The sequence below is a fragment of the Protopterus annectens genome, chromosome 14.part0 (assembly GCF_019279795.1).
Source record: "Protopterus annectens isolate FY-2018-M chromosome 14.part0, PAN1.0, whole genome shotgun sequence".
NCBI lineage: Eukaryota > Metazoa > Chordata > Ceratodontiformes > Protopteridae > Protopterus > Protopterus annectens.
In genome coordinates, this window is record NC_056748.1 from 244,100,033 (window position 1) to 244,120,079 (window position 20,047).

At 41.5% G+C, this 20,047-nt stretch overlaps 1 protein-coding gene across 1 annotated transcript in view; it reads left to right on the plus strand.

The window, feature by feature from the left end:
* LOC122788646 (PDZ domain-containing protein 8-like) overlaps window positions 1–20,047 on the plus strand; it is a 753,792-nt gene that overhangs the window by 671,784 nt on the left and 61,961 nt on the right. Inside the window, exon 3 of the mRNA XM_044055544.1 lies at window positions 17,524–17,689. Within this exon, the coding sequence (XP_043911479.1) occupies window positions 17,524–17,689 (166 nt within the window). The remainder of the gene's footprint in view (window positions 1–17,523; window positions 17,690–20,047) is intronic.

Sequence of the window (20,047 nt, forward strand, 5' to 3'; positions counted from 1 at the left end):
TGTTTGGTTTGTGGGTAATTCAAGTGTTTGTATCCATTATTTTTCTCTTTTGTCTGCTTAGTGTTGCAGGTAAAATCTAGTTGATTTTGAGATTTTTAACATTTTGTGAATGGTTTTATATGTTTGAATTTTCATTTTTGAGAAGTTAGTGACAGCATTTTTGTGGTAGCATATGTTGCTCATTGCTGTTTCATAGCGGGAGTGAACATAACAAAATTGTCTTTTGCTTTCACAGTAGTAGCAAGATTTGTTACATTCTTAACGAAATTACCATGTTAGTGTTAATTCATGATTTTTGGATGTTATATCTGTTCATCTGGAGCGTTGTCTCCTCACAGTAAGACGATGTCCAGTTTGATTCTCAGCTAGAGCGTATTCTGCATGGAGATATGCGTGAATGGGCATACCTTCATTGAAGGTTGTGCGTCAGGGCTGATAACCCGGCACGTAAAAATCAACTACCAATCATTAGCGGACCGGAGTTCCACTGTGGCGACCCCTAACCGGGAAAAGCCGAAAGACACAAATAAATATCTGTTCATCTGGATGTTCTTATTTTGTTTTGAAATTTCTGTTTTTGCCCCATGGCATGTAGTAATTCATATATAGTATGCCAACGCACACATACATATGCAAAAACACACACAATAATGGAATAGCAGTATTTCAAAAAAAGTATGATCTCTTCATTGTATTCCTTCTAAATTGAGTGCCTAGAATCCCGTCAGATAAAATCATGTGGAGAAAAGTGCTGTAGTTCGTTACAGTGTATAGGACAATGTTCAGGTCAGTGGTGCTTGTGAGTGGCTGTCAGGAATTCCTGCGATTCACTTTTTTTGATCTTCTGAGGTTTGCCTGTTTGGTTACTTTTTTATGCCCATCTTTATTTAAAGACTGTATTATGGAGTCCCATTGATTATTAAAATGTTAGGTGTATTAAGGTGTATAAATTGTTTTTTTGACCTTTTTTGACTGGCATTGTTAACATTTCTAAATTGTTGGGGAGGGAAGGGCTATTACATATCCAGAGCACAATTAAACTCAGTACATGGCATGTGGCTTCCATGTACAGACGTCCCTTTAATTCCATTGAAATACTTGATAAAACACTTTAAAAAGTACCACAAAATAAAAGCTTAATGGTTGAGTGCTTTTGTCTGTTAATTTGGCATCTTCAGAACTGCTAGCTACTAACACTGTAAGATTAAAATGGGGTTTCAAAAGTATACACCCCTCAAAAATAATCAATTAAAACTAATATTCAAATAAAGAGTATATACACCCTATGAAAAATCTACACGCAGTAATATAACCAGTGACCATGATACTTCTGATAACCAACGAGAAAATCAACTTTGGCAATTCAACTAATGGTAGCAGTGTCAAAAACTAATCTGCAGATGAACAATACATAAACCCCATAGGTTACAGCTTACCCAATCAAAGGCCCAGAATGGAAAAGTGAACCAATAATAAAAGCAGCCACAAGGACCAATAACATGGGCAACAGTAAGATTTTACCCAGTGGCAATAAAGTCAACTGAAAAAGTCAAACAAGCTGGTGGGATTTGAACTTGTAACCCCTGGTTTACAAGATCAGTGCTCTAACCCCTGAGTGTCAAAGTGTACTGAATTGTAACTTTAACTCACTAAAAATCAAAATGTTCTCGTTCAAACCAGGAGGGTTACTGGCATCCAACTTTGGCTGCCAAAATAATTCACGATTCAAAAGTCTTGTCCATCAATCACCCACAAAGAGCTCAACTGTTTAGCTTTCATTTTGTGGTATTTTTTAAAGTGTTTTATCAAGTTTTTCAATGGAATTAAAGGGACTTGTGTACGTGGAAGCCACTTGCTGTGTAGAGTTTATTTGGATTGTGGCTTTGTATTCGGTATCTGGGTTTGGTTCTTTCTACATATCCAGAGCATGTAAATACATGGTCATCTAGTCTATATTTTTCCAGTGTTTTTTTTCCCTCTACATTTATTTAATCCTGTAATTTTATGAAATCCAGTAAATTCCACTCTGCTGCAGCAATCATGTCAGCCATAGTTCTCCTGTGTGGAGTTCAGTGTACTGTCCAAAACTGGTGACTTGTAGGAAGTTGTAAGATGCCAACTAAAATGAGTAAAGGTGCCTAAAAAGGGAAACATTGCATTCTAGTACTCAAGTTGTGCCTTCATCTAAATGCCATCTGAAATCCTGCAGGCTTTCATGATGACAAGGTTCACCTCAGGCTGGTCTGTAACAGGTTGTGAGCTGAATGCATTGGCTTTCTATTCCTACATACTCTGGCTTTGTCCTCTTATGTAGCATATCATTCATGAAGGCAGAGATGGTTTCAGTATGGAATATTTATATGTAACATTTTGTGATGGTACTAAAAGTGCACTGTTGTGTTACGGTTACTGACAGTGTACTCCACTGCATACCTGTCAATCTCTTAGTGCAAGAATTACGGACAAAGCCAAAAGTAATACTGAAACAAAGTCTCAAAATCAGGGACAGGTTTAATATATTACTTTTATAAACAAGTTATACATTAAACATGTATTTTTCTGAAGGATGTGAAGTCTGAAACTCAAAATGTCTGCCTTATTTAATGACTTCAGTCCTCAGTGTTTTTCCAGAAAAACACACAAATTGTATGAGAAATGCACTAAATATGAGGCAAAATATGGACATTCTGCCAAATCCTTGGCAGTTGAGAGGTATGCTCCATTCATACTTTTTTGAACACAATGGCTGATACTGTGGTTCTAGTGACCGACATGGGGAAGTTTTAAGTGGTGTTAGTACTGAATGTGTTAAAATTATGTGCTACACACTAAGTGCCCAGCTGAATTTATTTAAGAATAATGCAATTTCTGGAAATGCCATAGAGGTCCTGACATTCACATGACTTCTAGAGTATTTGGTAAATGATGCACAAAATTTCAGAAAAAAAAAGATGCACTTTTTAGTACATTACAGAATGATTGATAAGTACACAAAGACAGCAATTCTTCTGCCTCTGTTCACCAGGAGGAGCAACTTTTACATTTACTTATAAAATGTTAAGTCAGCTCTGCATTGTGGTTATTTAGCCTAGTAGTAGAGGGCGCTCTCTAATGTTGTTTGCCCTCTTCTTTAGACTATCATGAGAAAGATCACAGACGTTCTACGGAGATCTAAAACTACTACATGCAGACAACACAGTGCCATCTTTCTGTATGTCGGTGGCATTTATGATGTATATTTGCTTTGACTTTGCTGTTTTTCAGCACAATGAAGTTTGGTAGATTGATAGCAATCATTTTTTTTTTTTTTTTTTTTTTTTGAAAAAAATGTATGCTAGATTTTTTTGAGTCACCATTTGAATTTACTTCCTTGTTTGGTTAGAGATCATACATATCTGAAAGATAAACAGAAGAGTAATCTCTTTAAGAATAGAGCTGGGCATTTTTCAAGTATATTAAGTGAATTTCCACAGTGAGATTTGACGTGCAGGGAGGGACTGATTGAAATATGTATTATCATGACTGTTCTGTAGGAGAAGTGGTGTGGTATGCATCATAAGCAAATGGGTGTTAACTTGCTAATGAGCACCATCATTTATGCAAATGTCAATATCAATTATTGTGCCCTGATTCATGAAGTGCATAAAATGAGCACAGTAAACTGTTGCAATCAACTTTTCTGAATGTTAGCTTGAATTAAGCTGCTGGGAGTAGTATTTGCAGGAATTGGACAGCATCTGTCAGTGGTTGCCTTTATAGCCAGTATTTGTGATGTGTAGGGCACGTACATCCCCTGGCATGGCTATGGCATCATTGCAATCCACACTGCAGATGGATCCACCGGTGGCTGACATACTGCCACCCACAGACTCCTTAATAATAAAATTATATAGTCACTTGAATGTAGACAGTAGACCACTTATAATGATGTCCACAGCTGTGTGTTGCAGGTGATGCTGCATACAACTTGGAATTGTAGCTTAAGACCTTGAGCCACAACCCCCAGACCATGACAAAGATACCGTATTATACCACAGTGTCACAGATATCATATGTGTATATTCTGAAGTCCCGATTCTACTGCTTGTATACATCTGGTGACACACTGCAGTCTGTTGCAGGGACCTGCAGCAAAATATTTGTAGTCTGTGCCACTCTAATATGGTACTGCAGAAGCAGTTGGAATGTGGGACACCATAACACTCCCTGACATACCTGTGACAGCAGTGGAGGAGGAACCACATGAATAGTTATTGGAGGATCCAGCTGCTATAAGTACCCCTTGTGAGAAAGTAGTAGTCACAGTGCAGCACTCGTAAAGAAGTGACATCTGATCCTCATCTATGAGCTGAGAAAATGTAAACACAAACTAAAATGTTGCTTGCACTAAGAAAACCAGGTATACAGTACCTTGCATTGGCTGGCCATTCTGCGCATCACACAGACCAGAAGGGTGGCAGGGCACAGTGGTAATCATTTAAATAGGTGGAGTGGAGAGTATTGATGGGAAACAGCAACATTAGCATAGGTGGAAGGGTCACGAGTGATAGATGTGGTTGGTGTGCACATAGCTGGGAGGTTGGAGGAAGTCAGAGATTCCATCCTTCAGTGGTAGGGTGGAGCACTGGCTGGATGTGCCATATGGTTCAGCATGTCCGGATTGAAGGCACCTGTTAAATAGGATTCTGTATCATGCCAGGGCCAAGTACTGGAATCCTGAGTACCCCCCTCCCCACTATTGTGGTGCTCAGCTAGAATATTGACATCTGTAGCCCTGGAAATGGGCACAGGTAGGTGTTGCTAGCAGTAGGTCTAAAGGGGAGTGTGAAGGTTTTTAACTGCAAGACCCCAATTGGCTTTACTGGTGGGGTATCCCAGTGGTAGAGACCGAAAAGCATTTGTCATAACCATGGGAGTGTCCACTCCCAGAGTAGAGACAGCCTTGAGCAGTGTGGGCAGTGAAGCTGCTTTTCTGACAGTGGGGTCCACTTAAGCCTTGCATATGATTGTATAGTGTGCATTCATCCCCTAGCATGGCCTCGGCAGCCATTTTCTGCATTCACTTGGCTTCACCAATGGCTAGCACGTGGGCCTGCAGTGCTTTCAACAGGAGTGAAGGCTGCAGGTCCCTGTCACTATGTATGTGTTGTAGAATGTTCTCTGTCCCTACATTGATTGTAGTTCTAATGCAGGCACCACAGCACATTCAAGATGTCTGGCATAGCTTGAGTTGTGACTGTGCAAAAATCACTGACCTGCTGTTTGAGGCCAAGGTTGACACCCGGCCTTGGAAGTTCCTAAAATCATAGCAGCTATGGCCACCCATGCACCTCTGTGGTATGCTAGTTGCACACACCTTGGAGTCAGTGTGGGCCTCAGGATGCCGTCTGTGGTGGTGAGCATTTACCACAACCATGGGGAGTATCCACTCCCATGATGTAGACAGCCTTGAACAGTGTGAGCAGTGAAGCTGCTTCTGTGACAGTGTGTGCCATCCACTTAAGCCTCACATGTGATTTCTGTAGTGTACATGCATCCCCTAGCATGGCCATGACAGCCATTGTCTCATTCACTTGGTTACACCAGTGGCTGGAACTTGGACCTCCAGTGCCCTTAACAGGAGTAACTGCTGCAGGTCCCTGTAACTCTGTATGTGTTGGAGAATATTCTCAGTCCCTGCTTTGATTACAGTTCATCATGCATGCACTAAAGCACATTCAATGTCTTTGGCATAGTTGTAAGTTGTGGCTGTGCAAGGATCATTGACCTGCTGATTGAGGATAAGGTTTTAACCCTAGCATTGGAATGTACTAGAATCCTAGTAACCATGGCCACCAACTCACCTCTCTGCTATGCTAGTTGCACACACGTGTGAGTCTCTGGATGCCATTTTTGGTGGTGACACCTTTCTTTCAGGGTTGTGTTGGACAAGGATGGGATATCCTTCACTGAAAATAGGGGATGCCAGTGGTGTGAGTGTGCCCCGCACTGTTACTGTTGCTGACAATGCCGGTACATCATCAGACTGTAGTGTGTGCATGGTGCCATCTTCATCAAATTGGATCCTCTCAAGTGGAACTTGTGAGTGCATATAGATAGTATACCTATTGTATGGATTGTTTGAGTGACTGCCATCACCATATGGCATGCAGACAGCTATATGCTGACTATATACATAGCCTATGGGTATGTACATAACTTGTGTTGCTGATTTTCTCTCTTGGAGTTCCAGCGTCCCTGGATGAGAGGTATGCATATTTGTTTCTGTTTAAACTATTCCCATTTGCAGGTCACTGTCCTCCAGGAATGTAACATGCTACTTCTCACATGGTGCATCCCCTACAAATACTTGTGTAGTTATGATTTGCAAAGCTCCTACTCAGAAGCCACCACAAGGTTTGAGGGTAATCTCACTTTCCCCAGAGAGGGATACCAGAAATTCCTCCAACTTCATGAGGCCTGTCTGTGCTGATGACCCACTCCCAGTGGTCAACTTGTTTATGGCAATTTCGTTTGCCTTGGTCTTGGTGTAATAATGTGTCAGTGATGTTACGACTAGTACTCCATTTATGCCCTGCACCAGTTCCTGTTACACCTGGTCACAGAAGGCCTTTTCTGCTTTATCATTCTCTCTTTATACAGGCCATGTATGAGAGTGTGTATGTGTGTTTGTGTTTGTGTGTGCGTGCGTGTGTAAGTATGTATAGTACATGTAATGTGCTGAACATTTCCAGTCATTGTTGTTCTTTCTGTCCCATGACAAGACGTTTAGGCCTATGGGTTACGCAAGTGGATCAGTGAATGTGTGTGCGTGTGCGTGTGTGTGTGTGTGTGTGTGTGTGTGTGTGTGTGTGTGTGTGTGTGTGTGTGTGTATATGTATGCCATGCTAGCCAACAGTTGACTCAGTGCTGCCCTCTGCCACCTTTAAGGGACACAGTCTTGGGTACGGGTACTGATGTAATGTAAACATTGTGACACTCTGCCACAGCGTGGCATCAGTGCATAAGCTAACCATGCTTGCTGCCAATGAGACCAGTCCCAGCAGCACAGTCTGTGCCTGGTGTACTGGAGGCCTCATATCCTCATGCAGCTTGTAAACATCAAGACAGTGACTGGGCCTTGCCATGTTTCTTGTGCCCTATCAGGTTGAGCCATCAACAGGACCACAAGCTGTCCTAACTTATCCTCTGTGCCCTGTCAAGTGGAGCCCCCACCTCCCAGCAGGACTGCAGTCTGTCCTGCACTGTCCCTTGTGCCATGTCAATTTAAGTTCCATGGCAGAATTTCAACCTGTCTGGTACCATCCCCTTTCTCGTCTGAGGCTGAGCCACCCACCACAACTAAGCAGGACTGCAGCCTGTGCTACCCTGTTCCCAGCACCCACTGAGGTTGAGCTTCCCCTGTTTTCCGGTGACCCAGGAGATTCAGGAAAACTGGATGGGCTGTCAAAGGAGACAAGACAGGCTCGCCTGGTTGTGGAATAAGTGAAGTGTATTGTTGGCAGTACTGTCCTATTTTAATACAGTCTAGCACCCATTACTAATCTGTTATATTTGTTCCCCTTGCACATTTCTTTTTGCCTTGTTGAGTTTCTTTACTTAATTTCTTTTTATACAGGATCAGATATAGTGCAGGCTATGGTGAGCCAGTGACAACCACACTGCTGGCCAACAGTCCTACCACTGTGTTTCTAGCAGTCCTCAGGCCTGCTGCACTGCAGGATGATGGTTACCCCATGGAAGACTGTCTGTTGGGCTCGCTGGTGGCCCTTATAGCAACCTCTCGAGGGGGAGGGGTGATAAAGGCTCCTTATCTGAGAATGGTGCAGCAAGTCCATCCTGGGTCATCCAGGGTAACCCAGTGGGAAGTGTGGCAGCTGATGAGCAGTAAAGTGAAGTGGTAGATGGATGCCTGCATTGGCATCCAAAACCATCTCCCTGTATGGCTGATAAAGTCAAACATCCAGAAAGTCCTATCCATTGTGGCACTGAAGGAGGCAACCACCCATGGTGTCAGCCATGAATATGGCATCTGGGTGGGTTATCTCTGAGCTAATCTGACAGGTCCTCCTCAACCCTTCTTATCCCTCATCATTGTATTGCTCCCTTTCCTTTTTTTTTTTTCATAGTCCAGTCTTCCCTGTCACCAGTTGTTCACCCTCTGTCACTCCATCTCTCCCTTGTTGCCCACTTATATTTCACTATCTCCTCTGACAGTGCTTGTCTGTATTATATGTTTACTTGTCTGCCTCTATGATATTACCCTTTCCATCCATTCTACCTGCAGATGTTCTTCGTGTTTCACTGTTGCAGTCATTACATTTGGGTAATCTGCTGGCAGGTTGCCCTCAGTCAGCCTGATTAACAAAGTCTTGGGTCCTGCGTCGGTTGCTGTCCCTTCTTCCATGACGTCAGGTTGTCGGGTATAAAACATGCAGCCAGTGCCATTACATCAGTCTTTCTTGCTGCACGGTGCCCGAAGCAGAAGCAGTTCGCAAGTGACGGTCGGCCGACTCCTGAAATTTTCGTTTTCGAGTTTCAGAACCAAAGTCTTTAACTAAAAAACTAAGTACCCCGGTGGGGAAACTTTTTCTTGTTCCTTACCAATGTCAGTAAAAGTTAATAATTGCATTACTTGTGGAAAGCAAATACCTCATAAAGATTTTCATTTGTACTGTATTCCTTGCCTAGGCCCTGACCACAATGTACCTTGCTGTCGGTTTTGTGCTAAATTTAATCAATACACTATTAAACGTCGGTATATTTTTGCTTCTAAATATTTTGGATCGCGCTTTAATTATTCAGAAATGTCATCGGTTAGCAATCCAACTACCAGAATACCTAAAAAATGCAAAGAAAAAGACACAGACCATCGAGGTCCAAAACTGACGACGCTTCCCCTAAGCGCTTTTGCAGCCCCTGATACCCATTACTTCTGATTCGCAGGCCTCTACTGAGACTCATTTGGAGTCCAGTATGCAATGAGATTCTGCAATTATGGAACCCGCGGATGTCTCTACCTTAGATGGGTCCGGAGCCGCTGTGCAGGCACCAGCTTCTCAGGGTGTTTTCAGGCCTACAGATTTGTATATTAGACCGACGCCATCTTCAAAACTAAGGCCAAAGTCTAAATCTATGTCTAAAAAACTGACGCCTGGGCTACATGCGCAGGCCCCTATGCCTAAAAAACAAATGATCAAAATGGCTGAAGATTTAATTACTCTGATCAGGGGTAGCCAACCCCCCCCCCCCTTCTAAGAGGCCAAGGCAAGACATTGATTATGCATCTTCTGAACAGGATTCTGTTTCTTCTGACTCTTCTAATGAACAGGATTTGTCTATACCTACTTATGAGGACTCTGATGCAGAAGATTCCATTCCTTCTGCTTCTCCCCCTGAGGATTTTTATTTTGGGGAAACTTTACATACCTTACGAGAACATTTCCACTGGGAAAGTCAGGATTTCTCTGAATCTAAAAAGAGACTTAGGGATGTTCTTCTTCTTCCTCAACATAGGCCTTTGGCTATACCTCCTGTCCTACACATTGTTGATGATGTTTTTCAAGAATCTAGTTTGGCTTCTGATTTTCCTTGTAAGCCAGACAGATGCTACAGGGTTCCTGACTCCCACAAATTCCTTTTCAAAAATCATATTGCAGATCCTGAAACCATTTCTCATTGTCCCACAGGATTTAAGGCCTCTGCTGCTAAAAATCCTACCCCTTCTGATAGAGATTCCTGGGCGCTGGATAGATGGGGTAAGAAGGTTTACACTTCTGCAACCTTGGCAATCAGGGCTTTAAACTGTCAATTTCATACGCTTAAATACCAGCAGCATATCATGGGACTGCTTAAACAGAAAATTATGTTAATTTCTGACTGTGTGGAAAATAAAGATTTACAGGATTTATTGCATTCAGCTGAACAAGTTGGAAAGCATACTTTACAATGTGGTTTTGATTCTTTGGAGGCCTCTTGCAGGGCTGCTGTAACTGACTCTGTGCTAAGAAAGCATGCTTGGCTCAAAGAGCAAACTCTGCCTGATCATGTTAAAGCAAAATTGTTGGATGCTCCTTTACAACAGGACAGTCGCTTTAGTAATAAGGCTGAAGAAGTTTTAAAAAAGATGGAAGATAAATCTATGCAAACTGTGAAAGATTTCTTACAAGTGCAACCTCCAAGATTTAGTAGGCACTGGCCTACTAAGAAATGGTCCTTTCCAGTTCCTTTGCGAGTCACTCAAGTCAAACCCAGTCATTCCAAGGGATCCAGGTTTCAGTCACAAGGGACTTTTAGATCAAAACAATGGGGTGCCTCCTCCTCCAAATCTGGAAACAACAAGGCACCTCCCTATGGTAAGCAGTCTCAATGACTTCCCTCTACACTTACCAAGCACTTACCTTTCAGCCGCCCCTTTGGGGGGAAAACTGGCACTTCATGTAAGAAACTGGCAACTTATAACCCAGGACAAATGGGTTTTAAATATAGTATCCCAGGGATACAGATTTCATTTCCTCATGTTGCCAGTCCCAAACGGATGGCCAGACCTGCCCCCAAATTAGTGGGCAGAGGCCCAGAAACAAGTACTGTCTCTCATGAACATGGGAGCTATTCAACCAGTCCCAGAAGAGGAAAAGGGACAAGGTTTCTATTCAAGACTTTTCTTGGTACCCAGAAAAGACAAATCATGACGTCCAATTCTGGACTTCTACTCTAAACACATTTCTGGACATTCCAAAATTCAAGATGCTGACTCTTCAACAGTTACTTCCTATGCTAAGCAAAGATGCATGGTTGGTAACTCTAGACTTAAAAGAGGCTTACCTGCATATCCCAATCAGGGAATCTTGCAGAAGATACCTCCGCTTCAAAGCAGGCCATTTGCATTACCAGTTCTCTGCACTGCCCTTTGGCTTATCTACTGTGCCCTGGGTCTTTGCAAAGTGCCTGGCTCCAGTAATTGCATTTTGCAGGCAAAGAAATATTCAAATATATCCATACCTGGACGATTGTCTAATTCAGGCAGAAAACAGGGACATTCTTCAAAAACATCTGGTGTTTGTAAAAAAGGTTATAACTTGTCTAGGGTACACCATAAACGAAAAGAAATCATAACTGGTACCCTCTCAAAAAATTACATTCCTGGGTGCAAGCTTGAATACAACTGCCCAGATGGCTTAACTTACGCCAGAAAAGCAAATTCATTTGGTGACTTACTTCAAACAGGTGGCCACAAAAACCCTGCTATCTGCAAGACAAATTCTCCAAACCTTGGGGTTCATGGCCTCCTGCATTTTTCTAATTCTATATGCAAGACTGCATATGAGGAAACTTCAGTGGTACTTAAAGAGTTTATAGAGTCAACATTGTCACAGCCTGGAAACAATGATTCCTATCATATCTTGCCTGCAACTAGAGTTCCTATGGTGGGCAGAGTCCTGCCACCAAAACAAGGGACTGCCATTCACTCCACCCCCTGCCACCCAAACCCTAACTACAGACGCATCAGACTATGCTTGGGGGGGTTCATCTTTCAGGGAAGTGCATTCAGGGCAAATGGAGCCCAAATCAAATGCACCTTCATATCAATCAAAAAGAGATGCTAGCTGTACAGAATGCACTGACAGCCTTCAAGGACTACCTTCATCCAGGACAATTAGTGATAATGACAGACAGCACCACAGTTATGTGATACATAAACAAGCAGGGGGATATACACTCCTACCCCCTTTGCAGACTAGCCATGGTATTGTGGAACATGGCCTTGACCTATCAAATTCAACTACAAACTCAATTCCTGCCAGGAAAGCTGAATACTCTGGCAGACAAACTAAGCAGAAATCTAATGGATCCACACAAATGGAAACTGGAACCACGGATTTTCAACATGTTGACACGCAAATGGGGTAGTCCAGACATAGATCTTTTTGCCTCACCCCAGAACTATCAGTTGGACAAATTCTGCTCAAAAACTCATCACAAAAAAGCCTAGAAAGTGGATGCTCTATCATTCAGCTGGAAAAACCTATCAGTCTGTGCCTTTCCCCCTGTGCCTCTGCTCTCCAAAGTTCTATTAAAAGTCAAACAGGACAAGCCAAAAATGATTTTGATTGCTCTAGACTGGCCTCACCAACACTGGTACCCACTCCTGCGCAATGTGTCACACCTTCCACCGTGGCACCTCCATCAGACACCTTACTTACTGTCTCAGCAGATCAACCAAGTTCTGCACACTCAGCTCCAAACTTTGAATCTTGCAGCATGGCTGATCACCTAATTTCACCCTTGGCATCCCTCAGCAAACCTACGATGGATGTCATTTTGGAGGGAAGAAGGCCTAGTACTAGAAAATCTTAGGCTGACAAATGGAAAATATTCTGTGCCTGGAATCAATCACAAGGGATAAGCACAACAGTGCCCAATATTCCTCAGATTTTACAATATTTAACTGAGATGCTTCACAAGGGCCTGTCCTTTTTTTTCCATAAAAATCCATGCCTCAGCCATTTCAGCTCATTACAACACAGAACCTCCCCTCTTCTCCCATCCTCTACTAAAGCAGTATCTCAGAGGGGCCAAAACTTAAGACCACCCAGGAGGGCTCCCACCCCTGCCTGGGACCTCAATTTTGTATTGGAAAAACTCACTCTCCCTCCTTTCAAGCCAGCTGCTACTGCAGACTTAAAATTTCTCTCCTGGAAAACAGCTTTCCTTTTAGCAGTCACTTCAGCTAGAAGGATTTCCAAATTACAGGCTCTTATGGCAGTGGAGTCTTTCATTAATTTTCATGCGGACAGGGTGTCTCTCAGGACCAATCCATCCTTCATGCCTAAGGTGGTATCCATTGTGGCCCTTAATCAGACCATTCATTTGCCAACCTTCTTTCTCAATCCACAGAACAAGGGGTGACGGATTCTGCATTCATTGGATGTGCACAGACAACTTAGATTTTACTTAAACAGGACAAAATCTCAAAGAAAATCTGAACAACTGCTGGTGGCATTTGCTGCAGGGACAGAGGGAAAGGTTATTTAAAAGCAGACTATTTTCAAATGGATAAGCCATTGTATTTGTTACTGCTATATGGATCAGATCTCATTCCACCAGGGCTGCATCTACTTCTACAGCTTTTCTCAAAGGTGTTCCTACCAGAGACATTCTAGAAGCTCTCAGTCACCAAACATTACCATTTACCTTTCTTCTCTAAATCCAGAGCTGGCTTTGCCTCTGTTGTCCTGCAGGGCCTTATAGCTGGTCCTAATGCTGTATAAATCCATCCTCCCAACCATAGCTTTGGGAATCTACCCAAATGTAATGACTACAACACTGAAACACGAAGAACATAGTACAGTTATATACACTTACCATAAATGTAGATGTTCGAATGTATTCACTGTTGCAGTCCTGGTTACCCTCCCTCCAACCCCCTGTTTTTTCTCTTACTATACCTCTTCTTTCCTTTACTATGCTTAAAAGTCTTTTTGGTGTATTTGCTTTTGTTTGGAGGTATATTTTTGTGTTTTTAATTACTTAAATATTTTGCCCCCCATTTAGGGGGCACCTGACATCTGGGGCAAGAAAATCTGATGTAATGGTGTCGGCTGCATGTTTTATACCCCTGACGACCTGACGTCATGGAAGAAGGGACAGCAACTGATGCAGGACCCAAGACTTTGCTAATCAGGCCGACTGAGGGCAACCTGCCAGCAGATTACCCAAATGTAATGACTGCAACAGTGAATACACTCGAACATCTACATTTATGGTAAGTGTACACAGCTGTACTTTTTCCATTGCTACCTTCCTCTACCTTTCTTCTTAAAAAATGGACACCTGTATCCACAAAAAGTATATCCTTCTTCTCCACCACACTTCTCTCCTTCCTGTCTGTCTGTCTGTTCCTCTGCCTTCTCTTTCTTGTTTTGCCTGTACTATTTCCCCCTTTTCATCCTATTTATATAAGATGACTTTGCTCTGGTGCCCTTGTATGGGCTGCCTGCAGTGCTTGTATTGCAGCTGTAATGTGCATGTGAATGCGTGTTACTTCAGGCATGCAACTTGCCTAATACTTTCCCTTGGATCATGTGACCACTCGTAGTGTGGTCATTCCAATAGTGTGGTCACTGCAGTGTAGCCCTGTCTCTGGCATAATCACAAATGCCGCATTCATGTATACCTGATCCTTGTTGAGCTGCATCAGGCTAAATTAATTGTGCTTATATGTTTATGGCCAGTGGTGTTCTCCTTTCTGCATGCCCCCCTCCACCACCTTTGATGTTTATTTGGATTTTCTTCATTGCCATTGAAGAGTCACTGAGGCATGTCACTGTTAGCTCTAACAGTTTTTACAACATACTTTTAGTAGTAGATTTCCAGGTAGACTTAAGTTCATTGAGAAGAACAACTACATTACTTACCAGAGCTCAGTAACATAAGCTAAGGCAAAATTCCGTGGAAATAGTTTGTCTTCAGTCTTTCAGCTTTTCCCGGTTAGGGGTCGCCACAGCAGAACTCCAGTCCGCTAATGATTGGCAGCGGATTTTTACTGTGCTGAGTTGCCAGCCCAATGCCCAACCTTCAAAGAAGGCACCTGGAAATAATTTGTCATTATCATAAAGTAGTGCTGCTTGGGTCTAATCAGTTCATAGGTTAGTACTAGGCTAACTATCCTTATGAGCCATTTTAAGTCTAGCCATTTATTCCATGTGGTGCTTAAAATTAACCTATTCCATTGGAATTTAGATTCACCTAACTCTTTCCAAGATTTGTACTTCTGTATTACACTAATGATAATAACTAGATCAAAACATTGATATTTGGAGGAGAGTCGGAGACCCATACAGTGGGATAAAACATTTAAGAGCTCCCTCTGTAGATGTTTGGAGGGGATCCATGCACTAGGATAAAGCTTTTAAGAGCTGCTTATTAGCATTGTTGGGAGGAGTCCTGGGGTAGATTTCCTTTTTCCCATCCATAAATCCAAGTTATGCTTCATTGTGGTCAGGGATGAGCTTTGTTTTACATGGATTGTGATTCTGTTCCAGAACAGTAGTATCCTCTGTAAGATATACCTGTCCCTCCAAACCCTTCATTATGTTGCAGATTGGGTGTAAATCCATGGTATTTCTGATACAATTTAACATGCAGATGTGAAGTAAGTACCTCAGTAATGGGTTGGAGGATGCCTTATATGCTAGACAGAGGTCATCTCTTTGCAGTCTGTAAGAGACCGAAGGTAGTGATAGGGCTTTGGAATGGTCCATGAAGGACATATTGTTTAGGCCCTGTATCCTTTTTGTCAGGTTTCTCTGTGGGTGTTCCAGTTGTTGCATATGCCTTGACAGATGCATGCCAAAAGTGGAATTGTACTCAGTGACTGGCCTAATGAGTGCCGAGTAAATGCGGACAGTGACATCCCTGGATCTAGAAGCAATCCCCTTGTTTATGAGCTGCGCAGTATAGAAAGACTTCCTTACCACAGCGGACACAGTTTGGTCAAAAGTTAGGTCACTGACCACATATATTACCAAATCCCAAACTTCTAGGTCAGCTGTTAGGGGCATGTTGTCTAAGTGGTAGTTCCCTGGGAGGGGGGGGGGTTAATAAGGAGACAGTAATGCATTTTTTGGCATTGAGCTTTAGTCCCGGAGTCTGGCACCAGTTATTTGTTTAGGACAAGCCTTCCTGTAGGATGAGTTGAGTTTTTGGGGGGGTTCAGTCAGTGCTCCTAGCTTGCAGTCATCTACAGACTTAGTTAACCAGAGCCCTTTGATATTGACTTTTACTTCTGAAAAGTATATGCCAAACAGAAGAGATCCCAACACCAAATCCAAGGGACTTCACCAGTGAATGATCTTTTTTTGGAGGTAGCTTTCCCTATTTTTGATCTCCTGCATCCTGTCTGTGAATCAGTTGGCAGTGCAGTGGGTGATGAAGGAGTTTATGCCTAGTTTATTAAGCTTTTTTTACTATGCCTGAGTAGGGAATTGTGTCAGAAGTCTTGCCCAGGTCAGGGTAGGCAGTGTTTACCATTTTACCTTCATCCTTGCTTTGGTGACCTTTTCAAAAAAGTCCACCAGGTTGAGTAAGCATGACCTCCCTTTGGCAAAATCATACTGACATTGGTCTAATGTTTGGAGGTTCCCTATGTCCTTACTGATTAATTCCATGAAGATTCTTTCCATGGCTTTGCTTACGAGGCTGGTCAGACTTAATGGGTTTGTAATTTCCTGGGTTTGTCAGAGATCCTCTCTTATGCAAGAAAAAAACTGTTGGTATTCTCCATTCACTTGGTGTAAAACTCATACAAAGGCTACATTTTAACAATGTTGTTACAGGTGTGGCCAAATTGTGCTTTGTGCTATTCAAGATGACTCCTGGGATGTTGTCAGGACCCATTACTGCAGGATTTTTTGCTTTTAATAGGACTTTCAGGACTTAGTCTTCTGTTGTTGCTGGTGGCGAGTCATTTTTTTTTCATGTAAGATAGCTGGGAGGAAAAGAGGGTTAAAGTTTGAGCTGAATTTATCTGTCAGTAGGTTAGCTTTATCTTCAGCTTCAGTGTAGGTAATGTCATTTACAATCAGCTCACCACATTGCTGCATTGTGCCCCTGAAATTACAAACCTACCTGCAAAAGGCCTTAAGATTGTCCTTTGCTTGGATGTCTGTTTTTACCTTGAACTTGGCTTTGGTAAACTTGTAGATTTAATTAAGCACCTGAGTTTGTTGTTTAATGGTATTGGCCTTATTGTAAAGCTTATTGACATAAACCTTTCACTGGGAGTTTGTGATATGCCTTTTGCTTGTTTCTACCTAGTACAGCTATGCAGCTTTTTACATGCTGGCAAAGTTTAGTTGTGTATGTTTACATTAATTGGATTTGGTCAAGGTTTGAAGCTTAGCAATGTATCACTTATTATTAGATCTACTCCCCTTTTTATTCTGATGAGGTTGTGGGTTAGTATAATGGTTAAGGGGTTTGCATCATAAATGTAAAGTGCAGGGTTTTATTCTCACCTTTGAGGACAATTGTCTAGGCTTAAAATGGCTCACAAGGGTAACTAGCTTAGTACTTACTTATGAACCTATTGCATACAGTTTCACAAGTCATGCTACAGTGTTCCAAAATGAAGATTTTCTCAGGGATGTAGAAATGCCTTTTTTATATGTCTTCCAGACCAGTCTGATCCCTCCCTTTAAAAAGAACCTTGCATTTCTGTGCAGTATTGATATTCAGAACATCTTGATAATGCAGGATAGCTGTTTTATTTTTTTTTCTTTTAAACTGTTAAACTTCACAAAACTTTTTTAGAGCTTGAAATATTTTGTCATAAGTCTAAAGTTATTTAAATTGTATGTATTCAGCAAGTTTTGCCATGATGTCTCACCTGGATTCTGTTGGTATATTGAAAGAACTAATGAATGTACAAGTCATGATGTATTTACTTGTAAAAAAAAGTTGTGTTACACTGCAATAAGGTAATGCTTGCTTTTGTTTTAAACCTTTGTTATTGTTTTTCAGGCTCTGCTAGTCAAAGGGTCTTCACAAAGTGTGGGGCTCACATTCCGCCAAGTGCAAGCAAGCGAAGCAGATGCGGCAGGCCATGTTAGTATTGAAGCTGTGACACCAAATTCTCCTGCTGCAATGGCTGATCTTCAGAGAGGCGATCGTCTTATTGCTATTGGAGGCAAGTTGTCTTTGTTGTTAAGCTGCGTGTGAGTTACTGGGATATGGCTTAGCTGATAAATGCATAAAACAATAAACAATAATACTACCTTGAACTTCAGGTTTTTTTCTGAGAATTGGTGTTGAAGACAAGGCCGGTAGAACATCCCATTTTGTGACAAATAAGAATATGTTTTTAATTATCATCCACCATTTCCTAGTATCTTTAAAAACTCAGGGATGTAAAATTTGCTGTACATAAATTCTTATATTTGAGATCTAAAAAAAAAAAAATGTCTTACAACCAAAATAAAAAAAAATGCACATATTAGATGAGGGTCTATATTATATCATCGAACGCTTAAAAAAGCAAACGCTGATTGATATACCTAATTTAAGCGAAAGCTTACAATCTCGAACTGTCAGATCAGCGATTTTTTTCCCAGGGAAAAAAATCGCTGATCCAAAACACATACACACAACACAAGCACACCAAACAAACAGAAATCCACACACATGCACCTAAAATCTGATACCTAACCCTACAGTAAACTATGCACACACCACTAACTACCCACTTACCCTAACCCAAACCCTAACCCTAAGGTCCGTCACTATCGCACACTCACCTCACTCGCTCCCTAACCCTAACTCACTTAAATCCACCCTAACCCTCACTCAACCGCACACACACCTAACCCGAGCCCTAACCCTAACTCACCTAAATCACCCTAACACTCACATCCACACAATCACACACTTACCTGAATCCGACCAGTAACTTTCCACCATAACACTGAAAATACCGAAGCAACAGAAACGGACAACCGAATTCTTTCCCTAGGAAAAAATTCGAGTTTCTGCTGCTTCGATATTTTGCAGTTTCGCAAAAATAAGTTCTATCAATCAACGTTCGCTTTTTTAAGTGTTCGAGGATATAATATAGACCCTTAGATGATAATAGAGAGTGCTAATACCAGAACTCAAGAAAACTGCTCTTTTCTGTTACTTTTTTTTTTGATTAAGCTGTGGAATTCTAGAATGTTTTCCATTTGTATGCCATGCAGCAAATTTAATTATATGTTCTTCCTCAGTATAATAAAACCAGGATTAGCAGCAAACCAAATACCATCATGTGGCTGTATTTCAGTAAAATCATTTGCAACATTAACTGCATACTTGAATAAAATACGATTTAAAGTCCAACTAAGATGCTAAAAAAGTAAAATATTTTGAATTAAAACAATTATAAAACGTTATTTTTGCCTGCATCCCTTTGAATAAATGTATTAATGCCACATTCTCGTACTTATCGGGAAAAGGCACACACCTTGCATGTAAAGAAAAAAAAAACAAAGCAATGGCTCTAGTTCATGATTTCATCATTGAGCCGACAAGTCAGCCATCATTAACCAATAAGTAAGCACCAATAGTGAGTCAGTAGGAAAGTCTGTGAACTCTTGAGGTTGATGTCAGTTGCGGAGGAGTGCACAGTTTGCTGTGTTTCTTGAGACATACTCAGGGGAATCATTAGCTTCAAATTTTACGTTGGTCAGTCACTAAGGAAAACAGTAGCAGCTTGCTGCCTCATCCCATTCTGATCAGACCTTTGGTGCTTCATTACAGAGAATGCAGGAGGTAAAATGGTTACCATATGAGGGCTGAAATTGTCATCCGTCCAGCCTCTGCAATACAAGAAAGGTCAGTATTATGCACAAAGCCATTACATATCCCCATTCATGTTACAGTGAACATAGTCTTTTAATAAAGTCCTGTTGAAGGGACCATTGGTGTCCACATCCTGTATATCTGTCCTTTAGGAGTAGGTTCCATGAGTACAGCACAGACGGCAGCAATTTAGTTAGCATACTGTCGCAGTTCTAAAATATGAATCCTCTATAAGAACAAACAGCATCTATTGAAAGTTTCTGTGGAGAAAATGAGTGATGAACCAGGACATTTTTATTTGAGAAACATAGGATATGTTGCTGCATGGTTTAGTTAAACTAAAATAACTACTGACAAATGGAGTCTATAACTTAAATATCAAACAGTCAACAAAACAGATTAGTTTGAAAGTGACTGTTAAGGTACAGTAATCAGTCTTGAAAGCAAACAACAGCAGGATAGTGATTTGAAAGTCATAAAATACTGAAACCACATACTTATCTTCTGGGCCTAGCAATAGCTATGAAACTGCACAAGGTAGACCTGAGGCTGAAGGCATTGGTATCCAGGTACAGGATGGTTCTTGTCATGTAGAGCTTTCTGGGATGCAAAAATCAGATTCTGAAGTTACTTAAATTCATGTTTCAGGGCTGGCCCTAACCAAGGTTATTAAAAGTTGGAAAGATTAGTAAAACCAATTTTAAAAGCACAA